Source organism: Elephas maximus, chromosome 7, assembly GCF_024166365.1.
Source record: "Elephas maximus indicus isolate mEleMax1 chromosome 7, mEleMax1 primary haplotype, whole genome shotgun sequence".
Taxonomy (NCBI): domain Eukaryota; kingdom Metazoa; phylum Chordata; class Mammalia; order Proboscidea; family Elephantidae; genus Elephas; species Elephas maximus.
Window position 1 is genome coordinate 19,193,712 of NC_064825.1, and position 15,297 is coordinate 19,209,008.

Here is a 15,297-nt window from a genome sequence, read left to right on the forward strand (position 1 = left end):
CCTTGAATATATCCCACCTGATTTTAGAGACCATCTCAAGAATAGATTTGACACGTTGAACACTTAATGACCGAAGACCAGACAAGTTGTAGAATGACATCAAGGACATCATACATGAAGAAAGCAAGAAGTCATTAAAAAGACAGGAAAGAAAAGACCAAAATGGATGTCAGAAGAGACTCTGAAACTTGCTCTTGAATGTCGATTAGCCAAGGCGAAAGGAAGAACTGATGAAGAAAAATTGCTGAACAGAAAACTTTGAAGGGTGGCTCGGGAAGACAAAGTAAAGTATTAAAATGAAATGTACAAAGACCTGTAGTTAGAAAATCAAAAGGGAAGAACACGCTTGGCATTTCTCAAGCTGAAAGAACTGAAGAAAAAATTCAAGCTTCAAGTTGCAATATTGAAGGGTTCTATGGGAAAACATTAAACGACAAAGGAAGCATCAAAAGATAATGGAAAGACTATACGGAGTAGTTATACCAAAAATAATTGGTTGACATTCAGCCATTTCAGGAGGTAGCATATGATTAGGAACTGATGGTACTGAAGAAAGAAGTCCAAGCTGCACTGGAGGCATTGGCAAAAAACAAGGCTCCAGGAATTGACAGAATACCGACTGACATGTTTCAACAAATGAACGCAGTGCTGAAAGAGTCTGCTCATCTATGCCAAGAAATTTGGAAGATGGCTACCTGGCCAACTGAGTAGAAGAAATTCATATTTATGCCTATTCCCAAGAAAGGCGGTCCAACCGAATGTGGAAATTATGGCACAATATCATTAATATCACATTCAAGCAAAATTTTGTTGAAGATCATTCAAAAGCAGCTGCAGCAGTATAGCAACAGGGAGCTGCCAGAAGTTCAAGCTGGACTCAGAATAGGACGTGGAGCGAGGGATATCAGACGGATGTGTCAGATGGAGCCTGGCTGAAAGCAGAGTACACCAGAAAGATGTTTACCTGTGTTTTATTGACTATGCAAAAGCATTTGACTGTGTGGATCATAACAAATTATGGATAACACTGTGGAGTATGAGAATTCCAAAACACTTAATTGTGCTTCTGAGGAACCTGTACATAGATGAAGAAGTAGTCATTTGAACAGAACAAGGGGATGCTGCATGGTTTAAAGTCAGGAAAGTGTGCACTAGGGTTGAGTCATTTCACCATACCTATTCAATCTATCTGCTGAGAAAATAATCTGAGAAGCTGGGCTATATGAAGAAGAACAGGGCATCAGGATTGGAGGGAGACTCATTAACAACCTGCATTAGGCAGATGACATAACGTTGCTTGCTGAAAGTGAAGAAGACTTAAAGCACTTACTGATGAAGATCAAAGACCACAGCCTTCATTATGGCTTATACCTTAGTATAAAACAAAAATCTTCACATCTGGACCAGTAAGCAACTCCATGATAAATGGAGAAAAGATTGAAGTTGTCAAGGATTTCATTTTACTTGGATCCACAATCAACACCCATGGAAGCAGCAGTGAAAAAACTCATTCCATTGGGCAAATCGGGTGCAAAAGACCTCTTTAAAGTGCTGAAAAGCAAAGATGTCACCCTGAAGACTAGAGTGTGCCTGAGCCAAGCCATGGTGTTTTCAATAGCCTCATATGCATGTGAAAGCTGGACAATGAATAAGGAAGACCTGAAGAAGAACTGACATCTTTGAATTGTGGTGTTGGTGAAGAATATTGACTATACCATGCACTGCCAAAAGAAAGAACAAATCCGTCTTGGAAGAAGTACAACCAGAATGCTCCTTAGAAGCAAGGATGGCAAGACTATGTCTCACATACTTTGGACATGTTATCAGCAGGGATCAGTCCCTGGAGAAGGACATCATGCTTGGTAAAGTGGAGGGTTAGTGAAAAAGAGGAAGGCCCTCATCTAAATGAATTGACACAGTGGCTGCAACAATGGGCTCAAGCATAACAACAATTGTGAGGATGGCGAGGAACCAGGCAGTGTGTCATTCTGTTGTACCATAGGGTAGCTATGAGTCGGAATTGACTCGATGGCACTTAACAACAATGTGATGTTAATGAGGTAGACTTAGAGGCAGTTACGTTAATGAGGCAGGACTCAAATCTACAGGATTAGGTTGTATCTTGAGTCAATCTCTTTTGAGCAGAGAAGAGAGGGACCTCATTACCAGTAAGCAAGAACAGTCAGGAGTGGAGCTCGTCCTTTGGACCCAGGGATCCTGCACTGAGAAGCTCTTTGATGGGGGTAAGATTGATGACGAGGGCCTTCACCCAGAGCCAACAGAAAGAAAGCCTTCCCCTGGAGTTGGAACCCTGAATTTGGAGTTCTAGACTCCTAAACTGTTAGAGAATAAATTTCTCTTCGTTAAAGCTATCCACTTGTGGTATTTCTGTTACAGCAGCCCTAGATAACTAAGACAAGCTGAAAACAACAAAGTCAAATTGTGTTTCTTATTCAAATATGTGCATAATCCTGTTATAAAGAAAAAAAATCAGAACCCAAACTTAAGTGCTTTCCACATTCATAATTTCATTGACCCTAGAAACAATTTTTTTTTCACATTTTTATTGATTAAAAAGAAAAGAGTAGCTTGGTTCTTGGTATGATTTTGTGTCAAAGTTGCATAATTTTTTAGTTACAGAAGAGAACTTTTCTTGCAAGTTCTCACTCCCAATACTTTTTATAAATCTACTGATCCTAGTTCTTTCCTCCCCTGATTTATACTTCTTTTCCAAGGCCTTGTCAGTGTTCAGCAGATACCTCCTCTCCCCCTAATCTTTGATCTTCCTCTTGTCTACAACAGAAGCTAAGAAAAGAAGTACATACAGAAGACAAGTGAGGAAGTGAAAGGCTACAGAGGTTATTAGAAGCCAGAAAAGTGACAGAGAGAAGGGAAGAGGGTTTGAATTTGAGGAGGATGATGGATGATTGCTCATCTAACCAACCTCAGTGACCTTCAGTGTCTTCTACCTCATCCATCCTATTAACTCAGAGATAGTCCTGCTCTTCTAGAAACTTATCCCAGCACAAGAATCACCTTTTGGCAAAACCAACAGTAGACTAAATTGTGCTCTCTGATAAATGACATTAGAAGTAATTTTTATTTTTTTTGAAAAATAATAAAGAATATCTACCAAGCATCACCAGTCATTTGAGGAAAAACTCTGATGTAAAATATAGAGGCCAAAGCAAACAAACATAAATAGCAACTTAAGTGTAATTTCCCTGAAATATTCTGACCTGTGCAGAGTTTTCATCACTAATATTCACAGAGAGATAAGAGAAGATACTGCATACTTGAAAGAAAAAAAGTACTATAAAAAGAAACATTTGAAGAACAAAAAGGTGTTCTTAGGAATTAAAAATATAGCAACAGAAAAAATTTTATAGACATATTAGAAGATAAAAGTTGAGGAAATCTCCCAGAAAGTAATGCAAAAGGATGAATAATTGGAAAATAGGAAAGAAAAGATAAGAACATTTAATGACAATTGAAGAATGTCCAGCATCCATAGAGGAGTTCCAGAAACAATGAACACTGAAAGCAAGAAACAAAATTATTAGAGGAGTAGGTCAAAAATATTTCTCAGAACTGAAGGACATGTTTTTCCCAGATTGAAAGGGCTTTCTGAATGCCCAGCACCATGAAGAAAAAAAGGCTCCTTCCTATAAACAATTCTGTAATCTTAGGAAACCAAAGACAAAGAGAAGATCCAGAATGAATATTGCACTGTATTTCTCAACAGCAACTATAAAAACTGGAATCTAACAGAGAAAGGCCTGCAAAATTATGGTCAAACTAGAATTCTCTTCTAAGCCAAACTATCAGTTAAGTTTGGAAGCAGAACAAAGTCATTTTCAGACATACAAAATCACAAGAAATTTAAGTCCTGTTATAGATTTTGTCTCCCAAAAATATGTGTTGAATTCCTAACCTTTGTACCTATAGATATGATCCTGTTTAGAAATAGGGTTTTTCTTTTTTTATGTTAATGAGGCCATACCAGTATAGGGTGGGTCCTAATCCTAATCACTTTTGAGTTATACAAAGATAAATTACCCCTCCTGATAACATGTCCAAAGTATGTGAGATGAGGTCTCACCATCCTTGGTTCTAAGGAGCATTCTGGCTGTACTTCCTCCAAGACAGATTTGTTCATTCTTCTGGCAGTCCATGGTATATTCAACATTCTTCACCAACATCATAGTTGAAAGGCATGTTGTGTCATCTGCATAATGCAGGTTGCCAATGAGTCTTCCTCCAATCCTTATGCAGAGTTCTTCTTATAATCCAGCTTCTCGGATTATATGCTCAGTATACAGATTGAATAAGTATAGTGAAAAAAATACAACCCTGACACACACCTTTCCTGACTGTAAACCACACAGTATCCCCTTTTTCTGTTCAAATGACTACATCTTGGTCTATTTACAGGTTCCTCAGGAGCACAATTAAGTGTTCTGGAATTCCTATTCTTCACAATGTTATCCATTATTTGTTATGATCCACACAGTCGAATGCCTTTGCATAGTCAACAAAACACAGGTAAACATCTTTCTGGTATTCTCTGCTTTCAGCCAAGATCCATCTGACATGAGCAATGATATCCCTGATTACACATGCCCTTCTGACTCCAGCTTGAACTTCTGTCGATATACTGCTGCAACCACTTTTGAATAATCGTCAATAAAATTCTACTTGAGTGTGATGTTAATCATATTGTTCAATAATTTCCTCATTCTGTTGGATCACTTTTTCTTTGGAATGGGCACAAATATGGATCTCTTCCAGTTGGTTGGCCTGGTAGCTATCTTCCAAATTTCTTGACAAACAAGAGTGAGCACCTTCAGCGCTGCATCTGTTTGTTGAAACATCTCAATTGGTATCCCATCAATTCCTGGAGACTTGTTTTTCACCATTACCTTCTGCGCAGCTTGGACTTCTTCCTTCAGCACCATAGATTCTTGATCATATGCTACCTCCTGAAATGGTTGAACATCAACCAGTTCTTTTTGGTATAGTGACTCTGTGTACTCCTTCTGCCTTATTTTGATGCTTTCTGCATCGTTCAATATTTTCCCCATAGAATCCTTCAATATTGCAAATTGAGCCTCGAATTTTTTCTTCAGTTCTTTCTGCTTGAGAAATGCCAAGCATGTTCTTCCCTTTTGGTTTTCTAACTTCAGGTCTTTGTACGTTTCATTATAATACTTAGTCTTCTCAGGCTGCCCTTTGAAGTCTTCTCTTCAGCTCTTTTACTTCATTATTTCTTCTGTTTGCTTTAGTTACTTGACTTTTAAGACAGCAACTTTCAGAATCTCTTCTAACATCCATTTTGGTCTTTCTTTTCTGTCTTTTTAATGACCTTTTGCTTCCTTCATGTATGACGTCCTTGATGTCATTCTGCAACTCTCCTGGGCTTTGGTCAATAGTGTTCAGTGCTTCAAATCTATTCTTGAGATGGTCTCTAAATTTAGATGGCATATAATCAAGGTCGCATTTTGGCTCTCATGGACTTACTGTAATTTTCTTCAGCTTCACTTGGATTTGCATACGAGCAATTGATGGTCTGTTTCACAGTCGGCCCCGGCCTTGTTCTATGATACTGAGCTTCTCCATTGTCTTTTTCCACAGATGTAGTTGATTTGATTCCGTGTTTTCCATCCAGTGAGGTCCACATGTATAGTTGCTGGTCAAGATTAGCATAACAGAATGTTATAGGAGAGATTCCTCAAGAAGCTGAAGTTCAAAAAGCGCATAATATTTTGACCATATTGAAAACTTTACAGAATTGAAGAAGAGGGTTTGGGCTGAATTAGTGATATGTGTATGGAGCATTAAGCAAATAAATAAATAAACTTTTAACCACTGGATTTGCAAAATATAGGGAAGCTGTACCAGAAAATGCACGATAGTATACTACTTGTCTTAACTATGACTAGCATTTGCACTGCCGTAATGTAAACAGTAAGTAGTCATCTAACAAGAATTATGATATAACTGTTCTAGAATGATAAGGGACCAGGAAGTGTGTTTGTGTGTTTCTGTGTGTGTGTGTGGGAGAAAGGGATGTGAAGGTATTAAAAAAAAAAAAAAAAACCCATTGTCGTCAAGTCGATTCTGACTCATAGCGACCCTATAGGACAGAGCAGAACTGCCCCATAGAGTTTCCAAGGAGCACCTGGCAGATTTGAACTGCCAACCTCTCAGTTAGCAGCTGTAGCACTTAACCACTACGCCACCAGGGTTTCCTGTGAAGGTATAGCGGGCTAAATTTCCAACTTTCATAGTGGAAAATCTATAGATAAAGCAAAACTTAAAAATCAATAAATAGCAATATAATATAGATATAAGGATTTAAATGATAAAATAACCAGCCAAAAGAGTTAAAATTTATTGCCCATTGGAGCCCTGGTGGTGCAATGGTTAAGAGCTTGGCTGCTAACCAAAAGGTTGGCAGTTTGAATCCACCAGGTTCTCCTTGGAAACCCTATGGATCAGTTCTACTCTGCCCTATAGGGTCATTATGAATTGAAATCAGCTCAACAAGAACAGGTACAGGGATCAGGAAGTGAAGGACAAGGGGCTGGTGTTTCTTATAACAGTTCTTATAAAGAGTTCTTAAAATATGTGCATGCATAATTTTATTTTGATAAAAATAAAAATGAGACTGAAAACAATAGTCATACAAAACAAAATAGTTGTAAAAATCATTCTTTTATTGTTTAATAAAAGTTACACACACATTATCTAAAGGGCTGTCTTTGAAATTATTATCATGCTGTTTACCCAGCTATTTGCTTCCAAATCATTTTTTAAATTTGCAAACTGACTCTTTAATAAAATATCAATTTGCTTGGTGTTGAATAGGCCTTGGATGTCTAAAGGAATCACTGCTGAATGAAAATCTACAAAAAATATTTGCGAATATGGCAGTATACTCTTTAGGCTCCTTGGAGAACCATAATCTATTTCTGAAATGCTGAAATTTTACTAATTTCCTTTCTATTGCTGGATGCCACATTACCTCAGACAGTGTCATGGACTGAATTGTGTCCCCCCAAACTATGTGTCAACTTTGTTAGGCCATGATTTCCAGTATTGTGTAGTTGTCCTCCACTTCGTGATTCTCCGGTGTGTTACAAATCATAATCTCTGCCTGTGGTTAAAGAGGATTAGGGTGGGACTTAACACCCTTGCTCAAGTCACATCCCTGTCCAATGTGAAGAGTTTCCCTGAGGTGTGGCCTGCACCAGCTTTTATCTTATAAGAGATAAAGGAAAGGGAAGCAAGCAGAGAGCTGGGGACCTCATACCACCAAGAAAAGAGTGCAAGGTTCAGAGCACGTCCTTTGGACCTGGGGTTCCTAGTCTGGGGGAAGATTTATGAGAAGGCCAATAGAGAGAAAAAGTTCTCCCCTGGAGCTGCACCCTGAATTTGGACTTTTAGCCTACTTTACTGTGAAGAAATAAATTTCTCTGTGTTAAAGCCATCCACTTGTGGTAGTTCTTTGATAGCAGCACTAGATAACTGAGACAAACAGACAATATTGCCTGGAGATATAGTGTCAAAATGGATAAGGACTAATAGATAAAGAATTTTAGGTTCTCTAAGCCTGGTCACATTGGAGGAGAAGACAGCTTATGGGGTATTTGGATCCATATAAGTTCTCATCATACTGGAAGGTTTGTGACAGTCTTTAAAGAGGGATGACTCTTAGGAAATTTATAAAGAGAGGAAACAATCCTCACCCATCACACCTTTTTCTTCTTTTCAGGCATCCGCCATAATCTGGTCCCTCCTTCATTCTGCAAGGTCTTGTTCTTTTGGGTTAGTGATAGTGGTAAGGCTTGAACCTCTAATTTTACTGAGAGACTTTCAAACTCAAAAATATTTTAAGACATAAAGTTATGCATCAGTAAGGAAAGCAATCCAATTAGAGCATTGATTAGGGGAGAAATCCCTTTCCCTTCATTTCGAGAGATACTTGCGTTGAAGTGGCCACCACTTCGACCACTGTCTCTATCACAGAAACATTTTTTCCCACCTGGCACCTAGATCACACTTTTCTCAGGTTTCCAGTGATTTTTAGACAACTCCTAGCAGAGTCCAAGCCAAGTTATCACAGAGAATGTTGAATTAATTGTCTCTGTTAATGACACCTGTGCTCTTGCACTTAGTTGATCCCTCTGCTGGAGAAAGCTTTCCACCTGCACCTTACTCCTGCTCCACCCTCCCAGAACATATTCTCACTTTACTCCTACTCATCCTTCCATTTTCGGCATGTTACTTTAGCCCAGAAGCTAGGTTAGTTGCTCCCACTTTAGGCTTACCATGACAGTTAAGCAGCTGATAAGACAATGTGCTAATTCCCCATTTCTTCCTCTAGACTGTAAGATTTGTAAGGACAGAAAAGTTTCTACTTTTTTCCCCATTAGGTTTCCCAGGCCTAATGCAGTCCCAAGCCCTGGCACAGGAGGGACTCAATAAATGTGCGTTGACTTGAGTGGATTTGTTATTGTCTCTATGTTTTTTCACATCCGATAGTATATTGGGAAGCCCTAGTGGTGTAGTGGTTAAGAGCTACGGCTGCTAACCAAAAGGTCAGCAGTTTGAATCCACCAGGTGCTCCTTGGAAACTGTATGGGCAGTTCTACTCTGTCCTATAGGGTCACTATGAGTCAGAGTCCACTCAATGGCAATGGGTTTGGTGTTTTGATAAGGGGTGACTGGTGACTGAGTACGGTAAGACAGTTAGTTTTTCTTATGTTTATACTACTCTGTGATTGAAAAACATACTAATCTCTATGTGAATAACACAGAATGATTATGGGAATTGCCAGAGCCCCACCCCAAACTGGAATGTTAAAATCTGCAAAGTGCTTGGCTTTCATAAAGAAGTTCTTGGAATCCATTAATGCATAAATGCATCTTCATTTTGTAATAGGGCGGTCTAGAGATGATGAGACAACCATCTAATATACTTGAAGATTGCATTAGATGAACGGCAGGTCATTTGGCCCGCTAAAATGCTCTTAATATGATTTTTTCACAATCTTTCTATTCCATTGCAGCCGGGGCACTGACAACAGACTGGCTCACCGGCGGCAGACAATTCTCCGTGAGAAGGGGAGAAGGTTAGCAAATCGAGGGCCAGCCTACATGTTTAGTGATCGCTCAACAAGCCTATCTATTGAGGAGGAACGCTTTTTAGATGCAGCCGAATATGGCAACGTTCCAGTGGTGCGGAAGATGTTGGAAGAATGCCTTTCGCTCAACGTTAACTGTGTGGATTACATGGGCCAGAATGCCCTGCAGTTGGCAGTGGCCAATGAGCATCTGGAAATTACAGAACTTCTTCTCAAGAAAGAAAATCTGTCTCGAGTTGGGGATGCCTTGCTTCTAGCCATTAGTAAAGGTTATGTTCGCATTGTGGAAGCAATTCTTGGTCATCCAGCTTTTGCTGAAGGCAAGAGGCTAGCCACCAGCCCCAGTCAGTCTGAACTCCAGCAGGATGATTTTTATGCTTATGATGAAGATGGGACACGGTTCTCCCATGATGTTACTCCAATCATCCTGGCTGCCCACTGCCAGGAATATGAAATTGTGCACACCCTCCTGCGGAAGGGTGCTCGGATTGAACGGCCTCATGATTATTTCTGCAAGTGTGGTGAATGCAACCAGAAACAGAAGCATGACTCCTTTAGCCACTCAAGATCTAGGATTAATGCCTATAAAGGCTTGGCAAGTCCTGCTTACCTGTCACTGTCCAGTGAAGATCCAGTCATGACAGCCTTAGTACTTAGCAATGAGCTGGCAGTGTTGGCCAACATTGAGAAAGAGTTCAAGGTAGGTCCTTAACAATAGGGACGGCACCCTCCACATGTTAAAGCCAAGGTATATTTACAAGCTTTCGCTATGTGCTCAGAACTGTGCTAGTTACTGTGGACACTATGTCATTTTATATGTTTACTCAACAACCTCTTTTTTACATTTATTTGTAGTACAATTTGTGATTGCTAACATTTAGTGACTATTCTATAACAGACATTTTACATTTATTATGTCTAATCTTTATTATAACCTTGAAAAGAAAATATTGTTAGTTCCTATTCACATGGAGAAAGGGAGGCATAGAAAGGTTAAATAAGGCCAAGGTCAAGCAGCAGGTAAATGACAGAGCTGGGATCAGAATTCCTGTATGCTGCCCTCTAAATCTGTGTTCTCTCTCCAATAAAACACTACTTCTATATCCAGGGTATGGCATTAGATGCTGCTGAGGTCAGAAAGATGAAGTAAACCTAAGTAAGTCACAATTTGACTTGAGAGACGGATGCATACAGTGTAATGCAAAATGAAGTAAATATTAAATAGTGCTACAAGCAGTGTGCCCTAGGAGTTCAGAGACGGTCATATTTAATGAAGATTAGGTTTCGGGGAAGTTATAAACAAGATGGTATTTAGGCTGGGTCTGGCAGAATGAGTAGGATTTTAGAAGGGAGAAAGTAAAGGGCATGATATTTTAAGCCAAGGGAACAGCAAAAGCAAAGACTTGTAAATAAGAAAGAAGTTGGCACTTAGAGGGAACTTTGAGCAGTCTCTTAATACAAGCAAGGTATGGTATCAGATGCTGCCATCATTCGCATATTTTGTTGCATTTAGAAGAATGAAAGCTCAGATTCCTAGCCTGAGGTCATCCCCACACATACCTCTGACCTCCCCCCACAGGTTGTCTGACCTATCTTACAGTGCTCATCATGTTCTGCCATGCATTATTGTTATTTATGATGCACTTTTCTCTTTTACTAAATTGTCAGCTCTTTGGAATCAGGTCTGATTCGTCTAACAAAGTGTTTTGTAAAACAGTCCCACTAAGAAATGCATTGCCAAAAGGATGTTGTGTAGTATATTTAAATTTTATTTTTCAAAACTTGTAGATATTTGTGTTATTTTGAACACTTGTGCGCAATTTATATAGTTTTGACCAAACATACTACTGATGATAAAAACGGTAATTTTTTCCAGAACATTTTTTTATACCTGGAGCTTTATGATCACAGGAAATAAAAGCATAACAGTTTAAAAAATGTGCAAAAAGTATATCCTAGAACTTGAAAATCAACAGTTTTTCTAATTAGAAACCTAACTCAAAAAGCCCTTCTTGGCTTTTTTTTTTAAGCCTTTACAAACATAAAACAAAAAGACATTGTGTTTACTTCCTCACCAGACAGCAAGCATTAAAACAAATGTTCTACTCTCTGAGATTAGTTTGGTCTTCAGAGGTATGAACAGCCACGTAGGAGGATCAGCCGCCATTTCCTTTGTGAGCAAACGCTTAGGAAAACCACATTCTCTCACCACCCATAGGTACCGTGATGCTAAACCTGTCCCCAGCATCCCAGCCACAGTTTACAGCAGGGTGGGACCTGACAGAGCTACCGAAATTAGCAGCTCAGGTGTGAGCTTCCTTGCTAGGTCTCCTACTTCTACCATTCAAAAACTTCTTTTTCCTATTTTAAAATAATTATATTCATTTTATAAAATTTGAAAATAATACCGTAAATATGAGGAAAAAATGCAAAGTCATTCCTAATTCTGCCACCAAGAAAGAAACACTGATATCCTGTGAACATGCTGGCACGCATCCTCCTAGTCTTTCAGTAGTCAAGGCCTTTAGAGAATCAGGAAACAAGACCACAGAGGCTGGACCAGCGCAGAGAAAGGCATGCCTCACGGGGGGATGAGAGACTATATTGGCTATAAGGAATTGTCTCTTCAAATTCTTGGCTCCCTTTCATTTGCATATTTTAAAATTGACACCTAATTTTTATTCTTTTGCAAATTTAGATATTCTTCAAGGGTATAATTTCTGCATGCTATAAATATTGGCATTTATAAATAATACTGTAAATTGCTCCTTCAGATGTATCTAAAAAAACCCATTGCCGTCGAGTCGATTCTGACTCATAGCAACCCTATGGGACAGGATAGAACTGCCCCATATGGTTTCCAAGGAGCAGCTGGCAGACCTTTTGGTTAGCAGCTGAGCCCTTAACCACTGTTCTACCAGGGCTCCATCAAATGTACCCAAGGGACTTTAGATACTATAATCATTTGATGTCCACCATTCCTGGGTGGTGTAATGATTAAGTGTTTGACTACTAGCTGAAAGGTTGGCAGTTCAAACCCACCCAGAGGTGCCTCAGAAGACAGGCCTGGCAATCTGCTTCTGAAAGGCCACAACTTTGAAAACCTATGAGAGCAGTTCTGCTCTTACGCGTGAGTTGCCATGAGTTGGAATCGAGCGGACAGCAACTAACATCACCTATTTTAAAAACAAATGAACAGTCTCTTTTACCATTCAGAATGTATACATCTTTCCTTTTTCTCCTGGGGTTCATGTTTCCAGTCCATTTTCCTCCACAAATTTGATTCCTAATGTAATGTATAAAAATGTCATGATGGCATCAGACCTCCTTGTCTAACATAACAAGAGGGAGAAGAGAGAATCAAGATTTTGAGGCCAAAGCTAATTCCTATGAGATGGAGTTCAGACTCAACTCCTTTTTCCAACCTTTTTTTTTTTTTTAACTGATTCTGACATCAGCTGTCCCTTCCACAGTGCTCTCTACTTTTCTGCGTTTGATGATTTGTTGCTATGGCCACACAGAACTCACAAACCATACTCACAGTTATGGGGTTTATTAGGGAAATAACAGGTACAACTCAGGATACAGCTCTTCTATGAGGGCAGCTTCTTCTCCGCCATGCCTGCAAGCAGGCCTATCTCTCAGTCCCTTGGCCCATTGTCCCTGTTGAGCCTCCACCTGGCCTCTGCCCCGCTAGGGCAAATTCTGCCACTTTTTAGCTCCACCAACAAGTGCTCAGCGACACCCCACTCCACCAGCAAGCCTCCTGCCCGAAGGCACTCATTTCTCTCGCACTGTGGATCAGGACAACCACTGTAGCCGTTTCACTCTGTGGTCCGAGAAGCCCACTGCATCATCTCATTCTGGTCTCCTGGTTCTGCTGCTGCTGTTTCTCTGCCATGCTTGTTGCCACTTCTTACAGTCTCATGCCTTCTCCGGTGTTACAGTTCTCTGTCCCCTGGGTCTAGAAGTTTCTCAGTGCAGAGACGCCGGCTCCAAAGGAAGAGCTCCACTTCAGGCTCTTCTTCCTTAATGGCAGTGAGGTCCCACCTGCAGCCCCTGGGATCAGCTCATTTTAAGCCTAGTGGGATGGCAAAACTGACCAATACCCTTGTTAAGGTTTCATACACTTTTTTTGCAAGGAACACCTCCACAAGGGTTCCATGCACCGTATTTGCATTATTAATAGGCTGTCCAATCTCCTTAGTGGGCCACAAACACCTTGTTTGCATGTTCCCACCCAATCATTTTGTTGCGGTCTCGAGGCCATGACTAGCTAGAAGGACCATATTAAATAATTCACAGCACCAAAAACAGCTTTCATTGTTAAGTTTCTTATGGTCAATTTATCCCATAGTAAGTAGGATACATGGATCATAAGAGACTTTACAATAAATGTTGCTGTGTTCTGTCGAGTCGATTCCCACTCATATCAACCCTATATGACAAATTAGAACTACCCCATAGGGATTCCTAGGCTGTAACCTTTACTGGAGCAGATTGCCAAGTTTTTTCTGTCGTGGAGCTGCCGGTGAGTTCGAACAGCTGACCTTTTGGTTAGCAGCTGACTGCTTAACCATTGCACCACTACATATATATAAAAAACCATACCCACTGCCACTGAGTCAATTCCGACTCATAGCGACCTATACACATATATACAATGTATATATTATAATATGTACACACACACATATACAGTGTGTATATTATAATATATATGTAAATTGAAATTTATGACCCAAGTCCATGATATTTTCAGTCATTTTATATGTACCCAAAAGAAGCTGGACAATGAATAAGGGATACTGAAGAAAAATTGATGCATTTGAATTATGGTGTTGGCGAAGAATATTGAATATACCATGGACTACCAGAAGAACAAACAAGTTTGTCTTGGAAGAAGTACAGCCAGAGTGCTCCTTGGAAGTGAGAATGGTGAGACTTTGTCTCACCTACTCTGAGCATGTTATCAGAAGAGACCAGTCCCTGGAGAATGGTATCATGCTTGGTAAGGTGGAGGGTCAGCGAAAAAGAGAAAGACCCTCAACAAGAGAGATTGACGCAGTGACTACAACAGTAAGCTCAAACATAGCAAGCATTGTGAGGATGGCGCAGGGCTGGGCATTGTCTCGTTCTGTTGTACATAATGTTGCTATGAGTGGGAATCGACTCGACTTCATCTAACAACAGCAAATTGAAATTTTACAGTTTCTTTTATTTCCTATGATCATAAAGCTCTACCCATAACCCACTGCTGTTGAGTTGATTGCAACTCATAGCGACCCTATAGGACAGAGTAGAACTGCCCCATAGGGTTTCCAAGGCTATAATCTCTAGGAAAGCAGACTCCTACATCACTCACCTGCAGAGTGGCTGGTGAGTTTGAACCGCAGACCTTTTGGTTAGAAGCCAAGCATTTAACCACTGTGTCACCAGGCTCCTTCATAAAGATCAAGGTATTAAAAATATTCTGGAAAGTGTTACCAGTACTGTTATCAGTAGTACGTTTGGTCAAAACTACATAAATTGAGCACTATTGTAACTAACACAAGTATCTACAAATTTTGAAAAATAAATTTCAAATATATTACATAAAATTCTTACTAGAAATGCATTTCTTAGTGGGGTTAATCATGTTCACACTTTTCTATGTATTTAATGAAAGAAAGTTATATACCACTAAAAACTAATTGGCATGGCAGCAAGCATGTTATGCTTTTGTTAATAGGATATAAAAATTACTGAAGATTTTTTAGGGAATAAAATTAGTAGAGAGTTGACTATGATTGGAATAAATATTTTATAATAAATTTTATAACTACCTTATTGAGTTACACACTGAATCTTAAATCACATAAAAGTTTTCTATAGGTTTTAGTTAATGTCTTGTGAAAATTTTGAGTCCTGGAAAGCATTCCAGTCATATTTAAAAGAATTTTCCTCACTGACCTTTTCTGTATTACCTGTTTAGGATGATTTAGTTGCTAGTTAATGATATCTCCTAAGGATATAGTTTAAAAGGATCACTTATATTTAAATACATGAAAAAAGCAATTTTTAGTATTCAATACTCCTTACTGTTGTTTTCTTTTTCTGTTATGACTAGACTGTCACTCAAGAGATGCCTTCTTTGACAGTTGTTGGG

At 39.4% G+C, this 15,297-nt stretch overlaps 1 protein-coding gene across 1 annotated transcript in view; it reads left to right on the top strand.

Moving 5' to 3' along the window:
- The window catches only part of TRPC6 (transient receptor potential cation channel subfamily C member 6), a 154,116-nt gene that overhangs the window by 80,013 nt on the left and 58,806 nt on the right, over positions 1 to 15,297 (top strand). The window contains exon 2 of the mRNA XM_049889502.1: positions 9,075 to 9,849. Coding sequence (XP_049745459.1) covers positions 9,075 to 9,849 — 775 coding nt within the window. The remainder of the gene's footprint in view (positions 1 to 9,074; positions 9,850 to 15,297) is intronic.